Here is a 27,284-nt window from a genome sequence, read left to right on the forward strand (position 1 = left end):
CTATGGGTTATGCTCTATAGGTTATGATCTATGGGTAACATATACCCAGGATGGAATTTTTGCACCATCCTGCTCCCCCATTCTGCTACAAATGATCACATATATCTATAGGGAGATAGACAAATAGATAAGAGATTAGACTGACATAGAGGCAGGTAGACGGATGGATAGCCAGCTGGACATGCCAGGTATATGATCAGCAGACATAGATGGATCAGCGGCCTCTCCCCTCTAGCGCGGCTCCAGTGGTGACTAGGTGGGCGGGCTCTGCCCTTAGGCCCCGCCCACTGCTGCTTTTCATTTCCAGGCTAGGAGCAGCTCCCGACGGCGGTGTGACGGCTCCGCTGCCTCCTGCAGTGTCTGCACTGGGACTGACGGCTGTGGATGTGACCACAAGGTACGAGGGAGCGGTGACTGGCCAGACCCGTGTATCCTCCGGTGTCCGGCAGCCTCCCCACCTATGTCTGCGGCATGATGGAGACAATGGGGATACGAGGCAAGGGGCAGGAGACTGTGCAGCCCGAGGAGGAGGAGGTGGACCCCAGAATACAGGTATGATGACTGCATGGGCACTGCCATCGGGAGCCGCCCGGCCAGGGGAGGCTAGCCGGGCACCAGGAGTGGCTGCCTGCCGGTACCATGTCAGGTGGAGGGGGCTCTCATCTGTATACACTGCCATGGAGGGGGCTCTCATCTGTATACACTGCCATGGAGGGGGCTCTCATCTGTATACACTGCCATGGAGGGGGCTCTCATCTGTATACACTGCCATGGAGGGGGCTCTCATCTGTATACACTGACATGGAGGGGGCTCTCATCTGTATACACTGACATGGAGGGGGCTCTCATCTGTATACACTGACATGGAGGGGGCTCTCATCTGTATACACTGCCATGGAGGGGCTCTCATCTGTATACACTGCCATGGAGGGGGCTCTCATCTGTATACACTGCCATGGAGGGGGCTCTCATCTGTATACACTGCCATGGAGGGGGCTCTCATCTGTATACACTGCCATGGAGGGGGCTCTCATCTGTATACACTGCCATGGAGGGGGCTCTCATCTGTATACACTGCCATGGAGGGGGCTCTCATCTGTATACACTGCCATGGAGGGGGCTCTCATCTGTATACACTGCCATGGAGGGGGCTCTCATCTGTATACACTGCCATGGAGGGGGCTCTCATCTGTATACACTGCCATGGAGGGGGCTCTCATCTGTATACACTGCCATGGAGGGGGCTCTCATCTGTATACACTGCCATGGAGGGGGCTCTCATCTGTATACACTGCCATGGAGGGGGCTCTCATCTGTATACACTGCCATGGAGGGGGCTCTCATCTGTATACACTGCCATGGAGGGGGCTCTCATCTGTATACACTGACATGGAGGGGGCTCTCATCTGTATACACTGCCATGGAGGGGGCTCTCATCTGTATACACTGCCATGGAGGGGGCTCTCATCTGTATACACTGCCATGGAGGGGGCTCTCATCTGTATACACTGACATGGAGGGGGCTCTCATCTGTATACACTGCCATGGAGGGGGCTCTCATCTGTATACACTGACATGGAGGGGGCTCTCATCTGTATACACTGACATGGAGGGGGCTCCCATCTGTATACACTGCCATGGAGGGGGCTCTCATCTGTATACACTGACATGGATGATCTCGGCAGTAAGAAGTATTTAGACAGTACTGGTCTGCATACAGTGACATGGATGGGCTCTCATCTGTATACAGTGACATGGATGGGCTCTCATCTGTATACAGTGACATGGATGGGCTCTCATCTGTATACAGTGACATGGATGATCTCAGTAGTAAGAAGTATGAGGACAGTACTGGTCTGTTTGTAGTAACATGGATGATCTGGATGGTAAGAAGTCTGAGGAGAGTCCTACTATATACTATACTATATACAATGGCCGAAATCACAGTCTTTGTCTTCACTACAGTGTAACAATTCCAGGATTCTGTCATATCTGCTCGGGGATCATTTTACTGCTGATGTTTGAGGTTGCCATCTCACTGATATGTTTTCAGCATTATAATTATTCAGTAGAAATAGGCTTTTAAGAATGAGCAATGGGCATGCTACTCTGAGACTAGTAGGTTGTGCACAGTAGCTATCAGTAATATTTTCTGATTGTATATAATTTGTAAAGGTTTCACTTTGCTAAACATGCCATCTCCAGTATGCCCACAGTACCACATGACACACATTGCAGCACGTGGTTAGGAAACAAAGGATTTCATGGCATTGCTTGCATTGGTCAAGGTGCTTTTCTCCCGATAACTGGTTATAATAGGACTCGTGCGTAAGGAACTTAGCATATCAGATTTGCTGCATGTATCTGATACAGCCTGTGCAGTCCTATGGTCTCTTGTTAGTCAGTGACGTGTGTAAACATTGCTAGAGAAAGGCATTTTTTGTTAATTGTCTTCCAATGTCAAACAACCAACCTAATTGAATCTACAGTAACTACCCAAGGGGTGCCTCTAGTTATAGCTGACATTGGTCCTATGTAAAAGAAAGATTTCTGAATATATCATAGGAAATGCTTTATACCCAATCCTGGATATGAACTGCTGTATTAGCTTTGTCATCTCTTCCTTTCTCGTGAAGACATTGGTTTTAGAATTCCTTCTATTGTAGTAATATAGACTGAATTCTTGCAGAACAATAGGAACATGAAGAAACAATTCCCATTGATCCATCTCCAATGCCAAGAACACGTCAGTTTTCTCATTGTCTGATAAATTAATGTATGGAACATTCACTTTTTTTCCTATTGGAATGAATTTTTAAGAAACTAATATATTCTTTGGAATTGGAAATAAAATAAAAACTAGACTCTCCAGGTTACATAAGACCTCAGCACAGATCACTTGTCAATTCTGAATCCGCTTAAGGGTGCGTTCACACGTACAGGATCTGCAGCAGATTTGATGGCGCAGATTTGATTTGCTTTGAATCTGCAGCTTCAAATCTGCGCCATCAAATCTGCTGCAGATCCTGTATGTGTGAACGCACCCTTAGGGTATAAACACACACACCGTATACGCAGCGTATTTACTGCTGAGATACGCAGCAAATACGCAACAAATACGCAGCAGATTAGATCTAAATAACTGAACACAGCATCAAATCTGCTGCGTATTTGCTGCGTATCTGCTGTGTACACGGTGTGTGTGTGTTTGTACCCTTAGGGTGCTAACGCTTACGACCGATGCGCAGCAGATCAGCAGCAGATTTGATGGTGCAGATTTGATGCGGTGTTCAGTTATTTACATCAAATCTGCTGCGTATCTGCAGCAGAAAATTCACTGCGATACTGTGTGTGTGAAGCTACCCTTAACATGAAATAGTAACAAAGTGACAATTTTTTTTTTTTCTTTTTTTTTTTTTTCTAGCCCCTACCCCCTTACATAATTCCTTTTCCCCCGTGGGGTCACCCCATGGGTCACCGGGGTTGCACTATGTTAACCAATAAACTCTGCTCCCAACATCCGCCTCCCATAACTTAGTCAGTTTTTCTTTACTCTATCCGCACGGGTGGGGACCGCCCCCGCCCGCCCGCGCAGGGGCCAAGCCAGGCCTGGCCGGACCACACCTTAACCAAACAAAACTGAGAGAGGGGAGAGGAGAGAAGGGAGAGAGAAAAAAGAAAAACTCTTATAAATGACCATAACCATAACAATTTTGGCAGCCTACTGTTCCTGAAGCTCATAACCATATGCCATGCAAAGTCAGCTCTCCTTGCCCACCGCACCAGCATCCAACCATTGAGTCTGTCAGTGCCAAGCCACCACCTTCTCAGATGGACGCCCAGCCCTACGACAAACTCATTATTGTTCTAAACCATCTGCGCCAAACCTCCCCAGGTTCGCTGCGGAGGCTTAACACCTCTTCCACTCTCCCCCGGTAACCCGTCAACCATTTATTATGCTCCACAAGGCCTCCGGGGCACACAGATGCTTCATACTCTCATCCCAGAGGCTGCGTCCCAGCATGGTCCCCCAATACCTGGGAGAACAGAAAGTGGCGCCTTAACATAGAAAAATAAATAAATAAAATAAAATAATAAAAAAATAAATAAATAAATACATAAATTTATTATAATCCCCTCTCTCCCCCCACCCAAGTACCTCCCATCTGTCCGACCCAAGCCCGAACCCGAGGCACGACCCCCGCCCGGGCGGACACAAGCGCCGCGCCCCCCCCCCCCCCGTACACCACCCCCTGTATCTTCCTCATAACTTTACCGTCACTCGCCGGTGCCCCAAGCGTACCCCACCGGTCACAAACCCATGCAGCATTTTTATTGACGCGAACACCTAACCCATCCCTTAGCCTCCCCCCTAGTGCCTTAAAAAAAAAAAATTATAAAATAAATTCATACATGCTAACTTATACATATATACCCATATCTAAATAAATAAATAACAAAGAATAAGCAAACCGATCTATACTCCATATATTCTTCTACAACATTCCCATTCTTCGGCCCTCGATGGACGATCCCCCATCCAATTCCTCATAATTACCAACTTGGCATAGAGAAACAATCTCACAACTAAATTCAGGTTCTTTATTGATGTCTTCAACCTGGACGTGTCCCCCAGAATCACTAACCGAGGGCTTTTTTCCAGCTCTATTCCAATCTCCTGTTTGACCCTGTCAAACACCCCGTCCCAGTAGTTCTGCAACTCGTTACACGTCCATAGCATATGGAGAAGACCCGCATCCCCTCCCTGACATCTGGGACAGGCATCCTCCCTTCTCCTCCCAATCCCATAAAGAAACCTTGTAGTATAGTATAACCTGTGTACAATGTTGAATTGAGTCATTTGATGGTTACCAGCAGGCGAGGCCCTTTTTATATTCTGAAAGATTGTCCCCCCACCCAGTTCCTCTTCCCACTTTCCCTGGGACTTGAACACACCACTATCTAATGACTGTAGGTACTTATATAAGAAGGAAACACTTTTTCTAGTTATTTTCTCCCCTAAGTGACAATTTTACTATCTATTGCTGCGACAACTAATATGGTTCTTGCTGTCACTTTAACAACAATAGCAGCTGCAAGAAAACAGTAAAATAGCAAAGTGTCTGTAAGTAAAAGAAACATGTGCAGGAAATTTAACTGCTCACTGACATTTAAAAGTGAATCTTTACTGGCTGCTCCCACCCCCAAACCGCCAGTATCATTTTGTACACTTCGTCATGCCATGTCCAGTCTTAGGGTCTAGCTTTCTCCTGGGTCATGTATTTTGGCTAACAACAAGTTTTATTCCCATGGTGTGGCAGGTGTTGGTGAGGTGCCCTAGGCCTGCAGCGCCTCTCTCCCGCCTTCATCCATCCCAAAGGCGTGATGAAAAAGGAGAGGTGGGAAGAGAGGCCCGGCAGGCCTAGGGCACAGATGCTCTAGCCTCTGCCTCAGGGACACCCCACCTTGCTGTACCACCAGAATAAAAGTTGTTTTAGCCAAAATACCATCTCCAGGAGAAAGGTAGACCCCAGGACCAGACATGGCGTGATGAAGTATACAAAACGGTACCAGTAGCTTGGGGGTGGTTGGCAGCTGCTACAGATTCACTTTAATATACACTACTTATGGGTTGAAATTTATTGAAAATATATAAGGGGAGATTTATCAAACATGGTGTAAAGTGAAACTGGCTCAGTTGCCCCTAGCAACCAATCAGAGTCCATCTTTCATTCTGAGGAATGAAAAGTGGAATCTGATTGGTTGCTAGGGGCAACTGAGCCAGTTTCACTTTACACCATGTTTGATAAATCCCCCCCAAAAAGTTCACACGACAGTGATGATATACCATAAAAGTAGTGCATTTATGCAATGGTGATTTCCTCATCTCAAACAATTTATTGAAACAAAAGCCAACAACAGTGGTGGGTATGCCCCAACATAAAATGTCCAGGTCTCAATAACTTGTCATGTGGCCTTGATCATTAATTACAGCTTGACAATGACGTTTCATGCTGTTTACATGTCGACTGCTGAGACATTGCATTGCATCAGCCATTCACTAATAATGTGACCTCAATGAGCTGAAGCATTGTCGCCCATGAAGATGAAATTAGGCCTCATGCTGAGGTGCACTGACAGGATTTATGATGTTTTTCAAGTAGTATTGGTTTGTCACTGTACCAGTCACAAAGTATAGGGCAGTTCTGTATTAACTAGCCAGACCTACCCACATCGTAACACCAACACCAAGCACCACCTTACAAGCTCCTTGTTAGAGAGTTGTGCAAAAAGTACCGAAACACTGACTTTTGAATACGCATGTCCAACTGTTAAAAGTTTCTGTATTCTTTGGCTGTATGGCAGTCTTTGGCCATGCTACCTCTTTAATCTTTAGTCTAAAACCGTCCCTGTATGAGCAGTGCGCTTGCTCAGTGGTGTAGCCCTGTTGCAGTACAGTGCTGAGGAACTGTGATCAAATCTGACCAGGTACAATGTATGGTATGATGCCCCTTGTTTGCATGGGATGTCTCTGGGTATATTAGTTTCCTCTTGCACACCAAAAAACATACTGATAGGACGTCGGTTTGTAAGCCCCATTGTATTTTTACAGGCTGATCCATTGTTACCATTAAGGCAGTTATTTTTTTTTACGTATTTGTAATTTGCAACTCTGAAGCATTTATATAAGAACATTTCCCAGTTGATGTTATACTGTCGGAATATACATAGACAATGACTGGTGAGTCATTGGAGGAATTCAGCATTAGAAGAAAGGTTTTCGGGTCAGTGACGTTCCTTACCAGTGCTTAGTGTTTCTATAACTTGCCTTCCAGCTCACACGGATCCGCTCTGCCCTTACAGTCACATACAGAGCTCACTGACTTCTTACTTACATTTTGCTAATGGCTAAAGCTGACCTACATTTAGATTTCCTTCACTTTTCGCCAGTGATTATCAGTTGTATTAACCAATACAAAGAGTTTTTAGAGTAGATGGTAATACCCCTTTAGGCTGGGTTCACACTACGTATATTTCAGTCAGTATTGTGGTCCTCATATTGCAACCAAAACCAGGAGTGGATTAAAAAACACAGAAAGGATCTGTTCACACAATGTTGAAATTGAGTGGATGGCCACCACTTAATGGCAAATATTTGCTGTTATTTTAAAACAACGGCTGTTATATTAAAATAATGGCAGTTATTTACTGTTATATGGCGGCCATCCACTCAATTTCAACAGTGTGTGAACATGGCCTTTCAATCCACTCCTGGTTGGGGTTGCAAAATACTGACCAAATACTGACTGAAATATACTGTGTGTGAACCCAGCCTGAGGGTGCACTCACATGTACCACATTCACAGCGGATATCACGCTGCAAGTCTTGCAGTGAAAACCGCTGGTATGATCAGTACAATTTTAGTCTATGGCCTTGAGTTCTTGCAGCGGATTTTTAGGGCCTAAGGGTACTGTATGTGCACACTAAGTAATTGGGATGAAAACTCAAGTCGTGGACTGCGGCGGGCACACGCATCTCTGCCTGTATCATAGACTCCTTTCTATGCACGGACGGATTCTTTCATCTGTCCAAAGAATGATCAAGTTCATTCTTTGGACAGAGGGCGGAGCTGACAATTCCGTGACAGAGTTTTCATCAGAATTACTCAGTGTGCACATACCCTTGGACTGTAATTGCACTGAGCATAGTAGCGGATTTCACTGCAAAACTCTCAATGTGAAATTCACTGAGAATGCAAATTCCTCACAGGCCGGCACTGGATACAAACGCAGCTCTGGTGTCCATAACAGCACATGAACTGTTATGAAGAGGCCTGTGAGAGAGGGGACATGGATGAGTGTGAACATAGTCTTAAAGGCGTAAGGCATGTTGTTTCTACAGTAGTGAGGATCCAACTTGCCAATGGGATGAGCTGAGCAGTGGGAGGAAGCACTACTGATACTGCCCCAGCCAGGTAGTGTTTCTGCTCAAGGAGCAGCTGAGATGGAGCAATGTGGAATTTTGAAATGTTGAAATTTCCTTATTTATGCATATATTCACATTTTGCAACCCTTTTTAGCTACCTAATGACCCAGATTACAGCTATTGCATCAAGCAAATTAGTTTCTTTGGATATTCTTTGAGCTCCAGTAAAGTTATATTCTACAGATAGATTCAACCTTAAGGCTATGTTCACACTACGTAAAAGTACGGCTGTTGTTGCTGATGGCAACAACGGCTGTACTTTTTGCCGGGGTGGCACAATGCCTATTGTTCTATGGGATCCCGGCCGGAGCGTATACACATCGTATGCGTTCTGGCCGGGATCCCGTACAGGGCCGCAAATAACTGACATGTAGGAAACCCTGTCAGTTCACACTATGAAGCGAGCGGCCGGAGACGCTAGCTTCATAGTGTGAACTGACAGGGTTTCCTACATGTCAGTTATTTGCTAGGGGAAGCTCTGATGCTGGCGTACTTAAGAGCGGTGATCCAGGCAGAGACCGGTCGTTCCGTGACCCGGCCTAGTCACGGAACGGCCGGTCTAATACGTTGTGTGATCATAGCCTAAATCCTTATCAGTAGAAAGTTTACAACCTTCAATAAAATTTCAACATTTACCATTAAGACCATCTGTATATTTGAACTGAAAGCAGCCAATATGAATTGTACGTGACTTGTCTTTATTTTGTTAACACAGCTGTTATTGACTTTAATTTATAGTATAATTCACACCCAGACTAAGTTAAAAACTGGAGAATTAGTTTGGGAACATGATGTAAATTCAGCCACACCAAAGTTGTTTTCTAAGGGTCCTATTACTGTACATATGTCGATTTCCTGCCCATGGGCCCCTGCAGAAGTGCATTAGTCAGCGAAATGGGTGCCTGTTTGCAGTGCCTTTTTACTGTTTCAATAATTTTTATTAAACAGTGTAGGGATCTTCCCGGGGGATGGTGTGTTTGGACACAGTTCAGTCAGCAAACTTGGACTTATAAAAAACAGCTTGGTGTTTATTTGTATCATAAACAGTCCATAACAGAAAAATAGCAATACCGTGCTTTTCAGAACAAACAAAACAAAAGGTCCTGCCCGTCCGGGCACTTACTAACAACCGGTCACCTATCTGGCACTTGGTAAGCAGAGTCGCTGAGTAAGCCCCCCAGCAGCGACAGTATCCTTTGCTCGCAGCAAACCCAGCCTGCAGGCTGTTCACTCCTGACTGAGAGCCAGGACCTGTACACTGAGCACACCTTTTGCCTTCTCAGGCTGATTGGGATCAGAGCTCACCTGATCCCAAAACCCACACTGGATCGAGGGGGAGGGAATGGCAAGTCCCACTACCAAAACCTACCTGCCATTCCATGTAAGTCCAGGCCCGGCAATAATAAATAATAGCTCAGCAGCATAACACTGCTGAGCACAGATGCCTCCTGGACTCACCATCTCACACTATGTATCAACCTGGGTGAGATGTACATCCCCTCGAGCACTTTACCAGTGACATGTCCACATATCCCCCCCCTCTTCTTCAGACCGGAGGGCTGAGCGTATTGTCCCCACAGGCAGTGTACCCTTGATAGGGCGTCAGCATTCGCCTGTAATTTCCCTGGCCGGTGTTCCACAGTGAAATTAAAGTTTTGTAGGGACAGAAACCACCTAGTCACCCTTGCATTCTTCTCCTTGTTTATTTTCATCCATGTTAGGGGGGCATGGTCTGTCACTAACTTAAACCTCCTGCCTAGTAAGTAGTACCTCAGGGATTCTAGGGCCCACTTCACTGCCAGACATTCTCGCTCAACTATGGCATAGTTTTTCTCGGCCGGGGATAGCTTCCTACTTAAGTACATCACCGGGTGCTCCTCGCCATTCACGACCTGTGAGAGGACGGCACCTAACCCTGTGTTAGAGGCATCTGTCTGTACTAGAAACTCTCGCCTAAAGTCAGGGGTAACTAGCACAGGCTGTTGGCACAGGGCAGACTTGAGGCTTTGAAAAGCCTTCTCGGCCTCTGGAGTCCATGTCACCATTGCGGACTTCGCACCCTTTGTCAGGTCAGTTAGTGGGGCTGCAACTGAGGCAAAATTTGGCACAAACCTACGGTAATAGCCCGTAATACCCAGGAAAGCTCTGACCTGTTTCTTTGTGAGGGGTTGAGGCCAATTCTGTATTGCCTCGATTTTATTTAGTTGTGGTTTCACTAACCCCCTCCCAATAATGTAGCCCAAGTATTTGGCCTCCTCTAAGGCTAGTGCACACTTCTCTGCATTGATGGTTAACCCCGCATCACTTATGGCATCTAACACCGCCTGGACCTTACAGAGGTGACTTTCCCAATCCGGGCTAAAAATGACCACATCATCGAGGTAGGCAGCAGAGTAATCCCGATGTGGTCGCAGAATCAAGTCCATCAACCTCTGAAAAGTGGCAGGGGCTCCATGTAACCCGAATGGCATCACTACATATTGGAAGAGCCCATCAGGGGTGGAGAACGCAGTCTTCTCTCTAGCCTCAGGAGTGAGGGGGATCTGCCAGTAGCCCTTAGTAAGATCAAGGGTAGTTATGTACCTGGCATTACCCATCCTTTCTATCAACTCATCTACCCTGGGCATGGGGTAGGCATCGAACTTGGAGATCTCATTTAACTTTCTAAAGTCATTACAGAACCTCCAAGTTCCATTGGGCTTTGGGATTAACACAATCGGGCTGGACCACTCGCTCTGGGACACCTCAATGACTCCTAGGTCAAGCATACGTTTTACCTCGGATGATACCGCCTCCCTCCGGGCTTCTGGTATCCTATAGGGCTTAAGGTTTACTCTGCTTCTAGGCTCAGTTTCAATATGGTGACTAATGAGATGCGTACGCCCTGGTAGGTCAGAAAACTTGTTTTTATTTTTCTGCAGGAACTCCTTAGCTTCCTGCTTCTGGGACACCGATAGGGTGTCACCAATCCTGACCAGAGGGATTGGTGGTGACAGATGACCAACAGGATTTGTCGCCACCAAGGATTCCCTGTCTTTCCAGGGCTTGATCAAGTTTATGTGATAAACTTGAAAAGGCTTCCTTCTACCTGGTTGGTGTACCCTGTAGTTGACCTCACTGATCTTCTCTACAATTTCATAGGGACCCTGCCACTTTGCTAAGAATTTGCTTTCTACCGTGGGAACAAGTATGAGTACCCGGTCACCTGGGCTAAATGTCCTGATTCTTGCAGAACGATTGTAAATTCTGCTTTGGCCCTCTTGCGCCCTCTGGAGGTGTTCCCTTACTAGGGGCATTACAGTGGCTATACGGTCCTGCATTTGTGCTACATGCTCTATAACACTCTTGTATGGGGTGGACTCACTTTCCCATGTCTCTTTCGCTATATCCAACAAACCCCTAGGGTGACGACCATAGACTAATTCGAAGGGAGAGAACCCTGTGGACGCTTGGGGTACTTCCCTAATAGAAAACATCAGGTAGGGTAGTAAGTGATCCCAATCACGACCATCCTTTTCCACCACTTTTTTTAACATATGTTTCAGGGTTTTATTAAACCTCTCCACTAACCCGTCTGTCTGTGGGTGATATACAGAGGTACGTAGGTGTGAGATTTTAAACAGTTTGCATAGCTCTTTCATTACCTTTGACACAAATGGGGTACCTTGGTCGGTCAAGATTTCCTTGGGGATCCCCACCCTGGAAAACATATAAAACAATTCCCGTGCAATGGTTTTAGAGGCAGTGTTTCTTAGGGGTACAGCCTCAGGATAGCGGGTCGCGTAGTCCAACACAACTAGAATGTACTGGTGTCCCCTAGCCGACTTTACAATGGGACCCACCAAGTCCATTGCGATCCGGTCAAAAGGTACCTCTATGATGGGGAGTGGGACCAAAGGACTGCGAAAATGCGACACTGGAGCGCTAAGCTGACATGTGGGGCACGACTCACAGTATTTTTTTATGTCAGCATAAATCGCAGGCCAATAAAACCTCTGGAGGACTCTCTCCTGTGTTTTATCTGTCCCCAAGTGGCCCCCAAGGACATGATTATGAGCCATGTCGAGTACCTGACGCCGGTACGACTTAGGCACCAGAAGCTGTTCCACAACCTCATCATTAATCTTAGTGACTCTATAGTAGAGATCATTAGTCACAGAAAAATGTGGAAACTTTTTCTCAGCTTCTGGTTCCTGAGGTACCCCATTCATAACAGTGACCTGCTCTCTCGCATTTTTGAGAGTGGGGTCCTGTAATTGTGCAGTACCAAAATTATCCCTAGACACCTCTAAGTCTGGAACATTCTGCGCAGTGGGAGGAGCCTCTTCCTCACCAGCCAGGACCTGCAAAGGAAAAGCATCATTTTCATCCTGTACATTTTTATCAGTTACCGTGGGTAATGCAATAGACTTAGGGGTCTCCTCACTCCTTTCAGGGGATTGTTGTTTTCCCCATAGAGCCCAGAACAATGGAAAATCACGCCCCAATATCACATTATGCATAAGGTTTTTAACCACACCCACTTCATACTGTACAGCGCCTAGTTCAGTCCCGACATTAGCCAGTATTATAGGGTAAACCTTTGTATCACCATGTATGCACACCACACTCATATGTCTTTTTGGCACAAAGTCCCCAGCCACCAGGCTGGCATGCACCAGGGTGACAAGGCTTCCTGAGTCCAGCAACGCCTTAACAGGGAAGTCATTTACAGTAACGTTGCAGACTTGTGGTTCAGTCTCTAGTCCAGTGACTGCAACAAAAGACGGCTCCGCAAATAGCGACTGACGCCGGCTAGCGTCACACTCCATGGGCTCAGTGGTAAGAGGGCAATGGGCAGACATATGTCCCGTCTCATGGCATCTCCAGCACTGGATAGGGCCTGGTCTCCTTGGCAGGGAGTCCTTTTTAGGGCCACTTAGCCACCGGGGACCACCACCAGTCTTTTGCCCCTGAGACACCTCCTGAGCGCTCTTCCCTCTATCAGCACCCCTCCACACTCCCCCAATAGATGGAAGTCTCTTACCAGCTGACGGCACAGATCTGGCACTCCGGGGAGGTGACGGTGCTGTAGGAACATCACGGAGGTAGTCCTCGGTCGCCTGGAACCTCTCCACAAGGCTGACGAGTTCGTCGGCACTCCTAGGGTCGCCTTGTCCCACCAAGCGTTGCAGATCAGCAGGAAGTGCACGGAGGTAGCGATCCATCACAACCCTCTCTAGGATCTGGGCAGGAGTAGAGGTATCTGGCTCCAACCACTTTCTTGCCAGATGAATCAGGTCATACATCTGGGACCTCGCTGACTTGTCCAGACTGTAGCTCCAGTTGCGGACCCTCCGGGCACGGACAGCAGCAGTAACTCCTAGTCGGGCGAGTATCTCTGCTTTTAGCCGAGGATAGTCTTTGACCTCTTGCTCACTGAGGTCATAATAGGCCTTTTGAGGTTCGCCTGTTAAATAGGGAGCAATGACCTCTGCCCACTCAGTGGATGGCAACCTTTCTCGCTCAGCCACACGCTCAAAGACAGTTAAGTAGGCCTCAACATCGTCATCAGCAGTCATCTTTTGCAGCGCACGCTGCACGGCTCTTCTCACAGACAAAGTCTCTGGCGCGGCTGCTGCCACCAGCTGGGGATTAGCACCTGCAGACGCCTCTTGCTTTGCTATCAGGTGCTCAATAAGTCTCTGTTGTTGGGCCATCGCTTGTTCGTGGCGCATATTCGCATCTGTCAGAGCCTGTTGTTGCTGCCGATTAGCCTGCTCGTGGCGCAGGTTAGCGGCTGTCAGAGCCTGCTCATGGCGCAGGTTAGCGTCTGTCAGAGCTTGTTGCTGTTGCAGACTCACTTGCATTAACTGCTTCATCATCTCCTCCATGTTGCTTGTCTGTTTTTGGAGTGAAGCCGCAGCCTTCACCCAGGACATAAGCAGCTGTAGCCAAGTTGATGCACACCGTTGCCCCTAGCAACCGTTTTGCCCGCATCCTCCACCAATTGTAGGGATCTTCCCGGGGGATGGTGTGTTTGGACACAGTTCAGTCAGCAAACTTGGACTTATAAAAAACAGCTTGGTGTTTATTTGTATCATAAACAGTCCATAACAGAAAAATAGCAATACCGTGCTTTTCAGAACAAACAAAACAAAAGGTCCTGCCCGTCCGGGCACTTACTAACAACCGGTCACCTATCTGGCACTTGGTAAGCAGAGTCGCTGAGTAAGCCCCCCAGCAGCGACAGTATCCTTTGCTCGCAGCAAACCCAGCCTGCAGGCTGTTCACTCCTGACTGAGAGCCAGGACCTGTACACTGAGCACACCTTTTGCCTTCTCAGGCTGATTGGGATCAGAGCTCACCTGATCCCAAAACCCACACTGGATCGAGGGGGAGGGAATGGCAAGTCCCACTACCAAAACCTACCTGCCATTCCATGTAAGTCCAGGCCCGGCAATAATAAATAATAGCTCAGCAGCATAACACTGCTGAGCACAGATGCCTCCTGGACTCACCATCTCACACTATGTATCAACCTGGGTGAGATGTACATCCCCTCGAGCACTTTACCAGTGACATGTCCACAACAGTTTTTCATCAAACAATTTTTAAACATGGGTAACCCACCGTCCGGGAAAAATGTGAGTCATTCATGAAATCCTATATTTCAACTCGTTATGGTATCTTAGTTAATAGGAAACCTATTACTGGTTTCTGATATGTGGATTAGCCTAGTTATTATCAACCAGTTTATACATATAAAGTCAAGGGGATTGGTAGTAGTTCTATTTGATCATATCCCTGTGTGCCTGGAGTTCCAACTCATGTATGTGAGTGAGTGAGAGAAGTGTGTAAGAGAGGGATTGAGAGGGGGGGGGGGGAATAGACATTAGGGGAGTAAGTAATCCCTCATGGGTGTTAATATGTCATCTATCTATGTAGTATGGTGAGAGTCTCCAAGCCCCCCATCTGCTGTTAAAAGGCTCCAGGTTTGAGGATCCTCTAGCAATTATCTGTTCGTATTTATACGTAATATTCAATGCAGTAAGGAATTCTTGAATAGGGGGAATATTTGGTGTTTTCCAATATCGCAAGAGCACTATTTTTGCTATTATGAATAAATGACAAGCAAACACCCTTTGTGTCAGTGGTAGATTATCTAAAGATGTAAACAATAGTACCTTATGAGGTGCAAAGGGCTTGCTATGTGGAATAAGTTGTTCAAAAATAGCTATCTATACAGCTTTTCCAGTATGCCACTGCTTTGGGACATGACCACAATATGTGTAGCAAGATGCCTTTATGTCCACAAGATCTACAACATCTGTATATATGGAGGCCAGTTTATCCGGGGTGAAATACCAACATACTTTTTAGGGCTGATTCTATATATGTGCTACATTTGAATGAGTGGTAGATCAATCTAAATGCGGAACGCCATTCCTCAGCAGTGCCTTTACATTGGCACAAGAAATCAAGTGGCTGGGCTGTAAGAAGGATCCATGTATTGATTGTGCATCCATTGAAACTGACAACACAGATATATTTATATAGTTGTGCTCTCAGTTTGCCAAACACACAGCAGTTGCATACTTACCTAATGCGCTGCTGTTTTTGATCTGGCAACTTCTCTCCTCTATGAACAAGATGCTGGTTCACAGGCAGTGTGTATGTTAAGTATATACTGCTGCTTGTGATCTGGAAACACAGGAAGAAGGGCGGCCGACAACAAATAAATTATGTAGCTAGTTCTAAGGACCCGATCAGCTGAGGAACGGGCATTTTCCCTGACCCCGTGGCTGATCGGTGTCACTTTTAGACAGGGCGATTATTGGCTGCAGGAGCGTTTCTAGCAACTTTGGGGCAGTTTACATTTAAAATCAGTTGAATTTTCTGCAGATTTGTTGAGGATTGGCTGTGGATTTTGAAAGTTGTTAAAATCCTTTATATAATATGCATGTTGCAGATTTGGCTACCGAGCCGGCCCTGTTAAATACAGGGAGGGAGAAGAGAGGCCACAGTATGCCCCAGTACTATACCTGATTATGATAATATTTTTACTATGCGATAATCTTTGAGAACTAAGGGTGGTACCATATTTTATGGGCAATAGTAATATCAAAATGCTCTTAGTAATTTTAGTTCGGGCAGCAACTGGGGTAAGAAAATAAAAATTTATACAGGTGAAGTTACTTAGGCAGCTCTAGTGACTGCTTCATAGGCTCCCTGCCTGTTTTGAGTATTCACAAAAAAGTTTACATAATCCAGGATTATCACTCAATTTATCATTTGTGACTTTTTTGTGCAATTTTTTTCAGCTGTTCACTAAGTTACATTCCCTATAGCAGTACTACTTTTTACTAAATCATTCACAAGCTATTGGAACAAAATATACAATAATCCTTATTAGAATAGTCACACAAATTAGAATCCTTAGTACATATCCCAGTGTGTCAGTCACAGAGGCAGAGGATGGTGTAAACAAGGGGGGGAGGTGCTGCAGCCTGCGCCACCTTTAGGACACGTCAGAACATCTGACAACAACATTTTCAACAGAATCAAGCAACATCTAAAAATAAGAAATGTACCACGTCTCTGAGTCTATAAAGCATTTTTATAAGCATTTCTTGGAGATAATCTCCCTTGAAAGGCTATGAATGCCTCACCCTATAGTATAGTGTCTTGAAGAGTTGTTTCCTGAATGCACAGTGAAACAATTTTCTAAATAGTCTTTAAGGGTAGCTTCACACGTACCGGATCCGCAGTGGATGTCACGCTGCGAGTTTGCAGCAAAATTTTCATTCCGCTGCGGATATGTGACCCGGTCCCTTTAACCCACAGCATACATTACCTGCTCAGTGCCACCGCTGTGTGAGGCTCCCGACTCCCCTCGCTCCCCATCAGCCAATCAGTGCTGCTGTGCACTAATTGTCTGATGGGGAGCGAGGGGAATCTGGAGCCTCGCACAGCCGCGGCGCCAAGCAGGTAATGTATGCTGTGGGCCGGGGCTGCGGGATGCGGTGGGTTAAAGGGACCGGGTCACATATCTGCAGCAGATCCGGACAGCTCACACATGCTGAAGAGAGAGAAGCAGAAACAAGCAGTCTGCAGGAGAGAATCATATAGGCTGTGTACAAATATGTAGGCAAAAAGGGCTCATACAGCAAGCTGCAGAGGCCGTTCAAGCAAAAGTAAGCAAAGTTTGTAAGTCCCATGGATAAAACAGACTGATTATTGGGTCCCAAGGTCCTTCTCTATGAATACTTTGTGTTGTAAGAACTTTATGTGCTCAGCCTAGTAGAAGATTACGGTTACAAGTAGCTAGATACTAATGTATTAGTACGGAAAGCATTTTGTGATTCTATCAAAGAACGTGTGGTTCTTTAATTTCCTAACACCCATGCTTGCATAATTTAATGTCCTAGGTACTGCAGGGAGATTGTATATCTACCCTTGCATTGTCCTTAGATGTAGGGTACGCCTATGTACACATCCAGTCCTTGTGGATGAGATGCAAGCATACACCCCCAGCTCCATGTCTGCAGTCTCACAGATTAGCACTTGAGGCCAAGTTATGGCTCGGCCACACTAGCGTTTTTCTTTTTTTTCTAACGGATCCGTCCATATTAATTTAACTGATGAGCAGACTGATGCAAACTGATTGCAAAATGTTAATCTTTTTTTAATGGTCCGTTTGTATTTTGGCTTAAAAAAAAAAGACTTTTGTACATCAGTTTGCATCAGTCAGCATCCGTTTTCCTATCAGTTTATTTTTCTTCTTTGGTTTCTTGCTGCTTCTGCGCATGCTCAGTGCAAAAACGGATGAAAACAAACGGATGGGAACAGAAATACCTTCCGTTTAGATCTGTCCTCATTGACTACAATGTAAAAAAAAAAGGGAAGTGCACTTTCCGTTCGTGATCCGTTTTTTTAAGCGGAAAGAAAAATACTGTAAACACTATTTTTTTCTCCGTTCAAAAAAACGGAACTTGAACGGATTGCATGCAAACGGAGCACAATTAGGGCAAACGGAGTACACTAATATATCATGGGAATCTATGGGGATTTTAACGGATCTGCCAGTTTCCGTTTTGCTTGCTCCAAAACGGAAAAGGTAGACGGAATGGTGTCGGATGGTCAAACGCTGATGTGAACGTAGCCTTACGTAGTGTGTGTTCACTATGCATTACTGTTAATCACAGACCACGCTCCCTTCTAAACTGTAAGGCCTTATTCACACACTCAGTGGATGAAGTCCGCTATCTTCCTCCATGATCCGTGAAAAACCATCCGTGATTGTATTTATTTCTCATCCATGTCTGTATTTTTCACGAATCTGTACCATCAGGTACATCGCTTTTTTGTGATTCTTTTGATTAGATTTTGATTCTAATGGAGCTGTGTCACAGAGGGGAGAAGACATTGTCGCACTGGGAGTCGGTGCATGGCAAAAGAGCGGCACCAAGCACAGGGAACGGGCGGTGTTTAAAAAAAAAAACAAAAAAAAAAACACCACCAGGATCCAGTGTCGATCGGCTCATGTAAAAAAAACAAACAAACAACAATGTAACGGATGGTACATTTGCTTTAAATTACACTGATTGCACGGATCTGACAGATGTAATGTAATTTCCGAAAACCTGGATCTGATAGACTTCTGTGGGGGAATCTGTGCTGTGCTCTCATCTGAGTTATGGCATGTCCTATTTTTTTTCACTGAACGGATTGCGGATTCGTGAAAAAAAAGGTGTGAAAAGCTCAAAAGAAAGCAATGGGCTATAAAATTGAACTTCACGGAACGTGTAAATAAGGCCTAATACTTATCAAGAAAATAGGTGCATATACCTGAACAGTTCTTTTTAGTTATAATAAACCTATGGATGGGGCTAGGGATGGTCTGAACCTGCCGAGGTTCGGGTTTGTACAGCCTATGGCTGTGGCTGTATCCCAGTTTTCCAGGTGGTCCTCCCGCTGTATCCATCCTCTGCACGGAGGTTTAAGACAGCGGGAATCATTGTCGAGAGTCCGGGTTCGTACGTACCCTAACCTCGGCAGGTTCAGACCATCCCTAATTGGGGCCTCTGAAACCCCTTCCTTGGACTTGACCAGCAAAGTAACTACTACTGCACAGTGCCTAGTGAATCTCAGCAGCCAGCTTTCTATACATAATACCCTCTAGCAGCACAGTGGTGCCAAACATCACAATGCAACATAATACTTTCCAGTGGTATCAGTAAAATGTCATTGAGTTTTAGTGCTTGCAGGAGAGGTAGGCAAAGTTGGGGACCTCATTAGACTCTGGGCTTTCTTCATCAGGGACCTGTGCCTTAGCAGGCTGTGAAATGTGCCTATAAATGCTGCAAAAGTGATGCCATAGTATAGTTATTTTATTTACAGCTAAACTAATATATTATGTTAAGGAAATGTTTGTCTTTGAGTTGACCTTGTATTGTTACTTTTGATTTTTTATTGTATTGTGTCGATGGCAGTGAAGATATTGCAATGATGTCTTTATGAAATTTGCATTATGCTTATACACTGGAGTTGCTGACTGCAGTTGTGAACCATTGTGAAGTAGGACTGGTTTCTTGCCTGAGCAAGGAAAATATAGTAGAAACATTTCTATAGAGGATACAGGCAGAATGACACGACAGTTTTTTCAGAGGAAGTCTTCAATTTCCTCTATGCTCCATAAGCAGATGTATGGAATATTTATTGTATATTGTAATCTTCCACCAGCCAATTCATTTCCTCTTTTCCCAAAGCAACAGGAGGATTGCTAATGACATTCTGACACTTTCAGCTGACCAGACATTTTAAAGGGAAACTATCAGCAGATTAGACAAATGTCTCTTAATCCTGCGTCCGGGAAAAAGCCGGAACACTAGGGGTGGGGCTACCGCCCCCAGAACACTAATCCAGCCTGTCTCTGGCCAAACCGCTCCACTGATAATCATTAGAAGGGGCCAGCAGGCCAACCAGGGGCAGATCGGTGCTCTGGGGGCGGTAGCCCCTCCCCTAGTGTTCCAAATGGCTTTACTGGGCGCAGGATTACACTGCAAACTGCACAGGAACGGCACAGAGGATGAAAGTAAGAGACTTGCCTTCATCCTCTGTGCCCCATTCGCAATAAGGAGCTATCAGCAGGTTAGATTTGTCTCAGTAGGTTGTGTAGGTTATTAATAAAATTAAAAGTTAAAAAATAAATTAAAAAAGATTAGAGACTAACACAAATTTGGGTACAAAGTTTGCTTTCTCAGTGACTTTTGAGCCTTAAGGGTGCGTTCACATATACTGCATTTGCAGCGGATTTCAAAATGCAAGTTTTATAGTGAAATCCGCTGTGTTACTCGGTACAATTACAGTCTATTGCCCTGCATTCTTAGAGTCAATCAGTATGGTGAGCCGCCACAGCCAGTATTTGGGTAGGCGGGCTGTCAGGGAGGTGGGATCTGGAGACTGAAGCAGGAACATGGGCAGGTAAGCATTTGCCGTTTATTATTTTTACCAGCCCAGCAGCTAATTGGTTAAATCTGGCTTTCACTACATTCACACAGCGGAATGAAAATCCACTGTGAGAAGGGCCATAGACTGTAATTGTACTGATTACAGCAGCCGATTTCACTGTAAGTCGCATTGTGAAATCTGTTGCGAATGTGGTACGTGTGAACACGCCTTTAGTCAGATGTTCCTATGCTATACTGAAGTACAGTTATAAGCATTTTTTAAGTTTTTAAACTTTTATTGTCAGACACATTGAATGTACTAATCAGTGCTGGGAGTTTATCAAGATTTCTACATTTTTGTTTGCCCATCCGCTTTTTATAGGGAACGAATCACCATATTTTTAGCTCCCAGCCTAAAAACTATTGCTAATAAAGCTGCATACACACTTTCCTAACGTATATTTGCCTCCTCTGAGCGTACCCGCTATCCATCAAAAACATTTGTATAAACTCCTGCGCCATATGCAGATGATCTCATACTAGCCATAGGCTTCCTTACTAGTCTCTAGTCCCTGGCTGTACTGCACTGCAGTCAGGCCTCTCTGCAATAGCTCCCTTGCGTCACAGAGAGGCCAGCCTATACGGCCTGTACTGTGCACGTCCAGCTGAGTGAAAGTGCTGGTGCGGTACAGTGGTATAGGCCGGCCACTCTGTGACACAAGGAAGCTAGTGCACTGGAAATTATGCCAAGGGACACATAAATGACTGAGAAGAAGCACTGCTATGATGCCTAGTTAGAGATATTTGCATCATTTATAAAAGTATGTTTTTGGCTCATAGCGGGCACGCTCAGAGGGAGTAAGTATATATTAGAAAATTGTGTATGCAGCTTTATTATCTCTTTTGCCTTGTCATATTTTTCTGCAAAAAGCGGATTTTTAAGCGCTGTTTTGTTCCAGTATGATTGGGAGTTGCTTCTGGAGAATTTTTGGATCCCATGGCAGTGTTTTTAGACAAAATTGTCAGTGAACCTGCTCCCTTGTATGAAAAGCAAACTTGCACGTGTTCTCAGGTAATGTTCCCTCTAAGGTTTGGCAGCAGCTAAGCGGAGTGGTTAGATAACTTGGCAATGTTCAGCCAAGGGGACAATCTATCCTAACAGCATAGTCCTGCACTTACTGACAGCACTATAAGAGGACCAAACAATTCTTCCCAATGTTACCCCCATACAGTCACTATACAGCGGTACCTTCTAGCACATTATAGCAGCTCTTCAGCCGGTATAAGTGATTACAGTGACATCTTCTCAGACTGTTGGCCTCGTTCCCATTTCTTCACATTCTGACAACTCCCAGATGTGGGTCGTTTCTGCAGAGTATGGTGCTCCCATTAATGTACTATACGGCTCATTAATAATCCCCTCCATATAATGCCCTGCTGTGGCCCTATATAGTGATAGTGGCCCCATGTATTAATTATGTGCCTTCATATAGCAGTGAGGTGCATAAGGAAGACCCCCCCCCCCCCCCCCAAGTATACCAGGCCTCCATGTTTTTCAGTAGGTGAGTATAAAGTGTATAATTCCTAGGAAACCTATGCAAAGCTTATTGCCATGCACTATTAGTGCTTATCTGTAGTGTGGAGCTCAGGTTGAAAAGTTCAGCATTCTTCCTATGCATTGCAATGAGTGTTGTGCAGACAAGTCCAGAGGGACATTCCAGCCTGGCTTTGTAGCAGAACTTTTGACTATATTATGCCTAATACATTGTGTTTTATAGCCCCCTTGCATCCCCCCCCCCCCCCATTCTTTTGCCTACTGGGTCCTGGATGCAGTTTCCATGTCTTATGAAACTTTGCCTTTCAATAATTATTAGAAAATTTCTGACCTTTTTATATCTGCTCATACAGTCCTAGATGGATCATAGGCCTTGTACACAGAAATCTTGGTTTGTTGTTTTAGGATTGCATGTTTTAGCAGCAGAAGGCCCCTGGGTCAGAGGGTTTCTGTAATAAGATCCACAGTGTCTGTTCTTAGTTAACATTCCTGGATGGTTTACAATTTTGAAAAGTTACAGGGAGAGCCTGGAGAATGCTGGAATTTTAAAGGGATTCTAAGCTTTATGTTTCGTCTTACATTATTGATTTATTTACCTAATGTAAAACCACAGAGAGACAATGTGGACCAAGGGGTGGTATCCCATCCATATGAAAGAAGGGGCCTCTGGAATGAAGCTTGTGGCCTAGATGCAAGCCTCTGCATAGGCGCAGGGGTGTTTATATCATATCTAGGGTTTACATTCATTGAAGGCCCTTCTTTTTCACCTGAGAGATCTCAATCTAAGCAAACACATATATATATATATATAATAAAATATAATATAATATAATATAATTTAATTTTTTTTTACACATGCATGCACATTTTGTTATATATAACATATATAAAGTTTGTGTGCCTAGATATTGCACAGCTGTAGTACTCAAAGGGTTGTGGTTTTGCTTATGTACCACATGGGTCTGTACACTAATGAGAGTTCTTTCTTCTTCTCACCTATCATCTCTCTTTACTTTCACATACACACTTATCACCCACTCACAGCACACCTTATGCGCTGTAGGAAGGAAGTCACATGGGTAGAGGAAGTGTAGAGTATTTTGCCTTTGCATTCTGTAGAGGAAGGGCATAAACTAGAGCGCTCCCTGAAGCAATCAAGTTGGGCCCTGGCTCCTGCCAGGTCCCCAGTTCAGTGTGCAGTCTAGATGTAGACCAGAGCACATGCAGCTAGATACGTTTTTTTTCTAAGGTAACTTTACTCAACACTATGCAGTGTTAAGCTTCCACGCCGTGGACAAGGAGGAACACAGTGCAGGACAGTATAACGAAGTAAGGAACTGATCCAGATAGAGAATAGTTGCTAGAAGCCTATGCACTCTGTCTCGCAGTGTTGGTGTCAGCAGGGAACCCTCACCATTTCGCTCATCCCAGGTAACAAGGTCTGGGGTTGTCACCCTCTAGGACGGGTCACTCGACACTGGTGGGCAATAGGTGGTGCAAAGACCAAAGAGTCAAAACACAGGCATTATCTCTAAGCTCAAGTATTCTTCTGTTTCTACCTCCAAAGTTCCCGCAGAGCACAGTACTACTTGGGTTGGGACTCTCTTGACATCCTCCTCTCTACTCTTCTGATCCTCTATTTCACCTCTCATCACGCAACCCAGTCAGCATGACTGTATCACTCCTACTCTCAGTACAGATCTGAATTGTACAGTATGAGTGACTTATCAAGTGTAAAGTATTGTATCAAGGCAAATTTGTATTATCTGCTGCCTACCTTCAGTATCTTCAGAGTAAACAGGATTATATTTATGCTAAAGAGACACAGCACACACGCCTTCCTCAGGTCATCTTCCCTTTCTGTGGGTGGTAGTGCCAATAGTCAGGGTGTGTCACTACTCCACTCCAGACCACTGTGATAAGTACCCAAGGGACCCCGCAACAGGGGAACAAGGGGTAGCCAGCCCACTAAAATAAGAGCAGGTGTGCCACCTTACATGTGTGCCCAACCGGCACTGACGTCACAACACATTACCACCGGGCAAGACTAAATCTCGGCCAACCACCATAGAACTGGCATCACACTTGACCATCTAGCTTGTGACCGGCCGTCTGTCCCTGCTCACCGGCGGGGCAGTCACCACATTATTGTTATTGTTATTGTTAATAATAATAATAATAATAATAATAATAATAATAATATTTGTCTTGTGGGAAAAGGGAGACATTAAAGTTCTGAAGTTTAGCAATCTGTGTTCCTAGCACCCATCACCCATACAGATCACTGGTGACCAGATCAAATGTAATCCACTGTTATTAATTAAAAATAAGTTGTTTGGTACTTTTGAACAATTTCTGTTGGGATCTGTGTGTGTTTTTTTTTTTTTTTTACATTTATTTCCTTTTTCTTCCCCAGGGAGAATTGGAGAAGCTTAATCAGTCCACTGATGATATCAACAGGAGGGAAATCGAACTAGAGGTATGCCGAGACCTATTTAATGAAATCAGCTATATACATATCGTTAGTCATATGCTATACGTGTTTACCACTAGTCATACTAAAGCAAGAACAGCTAAAATCTGGCATGTACTTTTTATTACTATATTTTCTTAATATTAAAAATGATTAATATTCAGTTTATACCCTGTTTCCCCGAAAATAAGACAATGTGGGGGGAGGGGGGGTGCAGGTGAAGAGAAATAGGACTTCTCGCTGGGCCTCTCCAGGAAATTCAACGGCAGCCGAGGGTCAGGCGTGCGGCGATGGTGTAGCCGCTGGACAGAGAGATGCTGCTGCATTTGGGATGGAATGGAGAGAGGAGCACTTAGGGAAGGGAAGGCTGATTTAGTAGTGAAGAGTTGCAGTAGTCAAGGAATTAATCAAGGGAGCAATAATTTTTTTCAAATCAACACTAAGGAAATTACTGATTCCAAGATAGATCAGAGTCTAAAGGCCCCATTACACCAAACGATTATCGACCAACTACATGGACGATCTTAAGATCATCCAGGTAGCTCCCCATCCCCCCCCTCTCCCGTTCTTACCTGCTTGCTGTCAGTGCATGTAATAGTGCTAGCAGGGAATTAAGAACGAGGAGCAAGCGAGCACTGTCCTGAGAGATCGGCGCTCACTTACTACTTAGCATCGGCCAGTGTAATAGAGCCTTAACATGTCTCTTGGAGACACTGTAACTAGCCATAGAGTTCCCCTGCTGCATTGCACACTAGTTATTCAAATGAATGTTGGCCCATGCTGTACAGGGACAGGCCAAGTCTGCAAAAAGCAATGTTTTTTTTGTTTTTTTTTTCCTTTGGCTACCAAAGGGACCTCTTAAAGTGATAATCGCTTTATTGTCATATGAAATGTATGAGGAATGTACAAAAATATTGCAATTATCTCACTTGCTCCCAATAAATCGTTGTGGTTGTGTGATAATCAAATTCCTATCTGCTGCCCTCCTGGTGCCATTAATAGAGAGCATACAGCATTATAGTTTTCAGACAATGTTCAGGACGAGCCCTTGTACAACTTTTTCATGTACTCCACTAAGTTCACTGATCAATGGCAGATATGAGAAAAGGTATTCATATGAAAGTCGCACTTTGTACTGGTTGTTGCCTGTGGGGTATCATATGAAAGTTTTTGTCTTTTGTTACTCTGACAAATAGGTACATATATATATACACACACACACCTATATATCTATACACATATACACACATATACACATAGATATATAATACAACAGCAAAAGTCCTGATCAAGAAGACCTTTATTAGTGTTACACTATAACACTAACTTTAACTTTTTTTTTTTTGGACTATTTAACAGGATAAATGCTTGATTGACTTTTCTATTAATATTTTGCTAGTTCTTCAGTTCAATGTATATTCCTTGTGAGGTTTTTCTGTGCAGCTGTTAGTTTTCTTGAAAGGTCATGCAGTGAGCAAGTACAAGGTACAACCAACCACGAAGGACAAAACATGATGTGATATAACATAATCGCTGTGCCTACTAAGACATAGTGTTCCTTGGACAGCCACAGGAAAGGTCACGCAAGGCTTTGTGTAATGTGAACAATTGTGGCACAAAGTGTCCCTTTAGACAGCAGGATGGCTATCAATTAATCTTTGTTCTCTTTGTGTTTTTTTATATAGATATGCAAGATTTGTTAAGATGCTATACATATAAAGTTTTTCATTAGTATTGTATGGATGATAAATATCCAGTTTTTACTACTCTAAATGATATTTTTAAATAACTGTTAAAATAGGGGCCAAGGGATACGTTTGGTGTATCCTATGCTGAATGTTAACAAAAGGTGCTATGTGATCAAAGCAGATAGAGATTATTTTTGTATGTTTTCAGTGATTGTTTTGTAGGATTTGATAGAAGGGAAGGCTGAATAGAGGTTACTTACCTCCCAGGTCAGCCCATGTAATACGGCCTTTATCTATGGGCCCTTTTACACGGCCTGCTGCTGCAAATGAGTTAGATTGTCGCTTATTTGCAATGCCTTTACACTGTATTATTAATCCCTAGAAACGCTCAATAAATACCTATCATTTTGCCCTGGCGGCAGGATATGCTGTGAAAATCCTGTTTCTATGTTTCTGCCGTTGCGCTGTCTGTTCAGGCATGCACCGGAGACTGAATTCATCCACACCCGCTTCCGGGTGTCTGACGCGGGCCCGAGACGTGACGTCTCATGTCCACTCAGCTACTCAGTTAACTTTGGCACATTGTGCCATCTGTACAGAGTGAATATTGTTGACTAGGACACTATCTTGATAGTGTCCTAGTCATCATCTAAGGGTGCATTCTCACGTACAGGATCTGGCGCAGATTTGAAGTTGCAGATTCAAAGCAAATCTGCATCTTCAAATCTGTGCCATCAAACCTACTGCAGATCCTTTACTTGTAAATGCACACTTAGGCCGGGTTCACACTGTGTAAAAGACACGGCCGTAATTCATAAAACCGCCTGTAATTGCGCAAGCATTGTTATTTCACAAATAATGCCCGTTTGCTCAATTACGGACGGTTTTATGAATTACGGCCGTGTTTTTTACGTAGTGTGAACATAGCCTTATTCTGAACACACTGAAGAGAAATAATATTAGGAATAGTAGTGAGAAGATTCACAGGTTTGCTGTAAAAATTGTCAGAGGGCCAAATAATGCATTTTAGTGCGGGTCCATGGTTGTGATTCATTCTGGAGACCTTTTATGCATGATAGAGCTAGAAGATAAGCACCCAGTAATGGCATGATCACTGGCCCATTATTACTCCTTAGAACCACTCTAACTG

The 27,284-nt window shown here is 44.6% G+C and overlaps 1 protein-coding gene across 2 annotated transcripts in view; it reads left to right on the forward strand.

Annotated features, from left to right (window-relative positions):
- Positions 1–316: 316 nt before the first annotated feature.
- SH3BP5 (SH3 domain binding protein 5) overlaps positions 317–27,284 on the forward strand; it is a 57,525-nt gene continuing 30,557 nt past the window's right edge. The window contains exons 1-2 of one of the 2 annotated variants that reach the window (XM_069958323.1): positions 317–552; positions 24,390–24,452. In XM_069958323.1, coding sequence (XP_069814424.1) covers positions 472–552; positions 24,390–24,452 — 144 coding nt within the window. In that variant the 5' untranslated portion in view covers positions 317–471. Of the gene's footprint in view, positions 553–24,389; positions 24,453–27,284 lie in introns of those variants that run through there. The other variant, XM_069958324.1, reaches the window with a different exon arrangement.

The sequence above is a fragment of the Dendropsophus ebraccatus genome, chromosome 2, assembly GCF_027789765.1.
Source record: "Dendropsophus ebraccatus isolate aDenEbr1 chromosome 2, aDenEbr1.pat, whole genome shotgun sequence".
Classification (NCBI taxonomy): domain Eukaryota; kingdom Metazoa; phylum Chordata; class Amphibia; order Anura; family Hylidae; genus Dendropsophus; species Dendropsophus ebraccatus.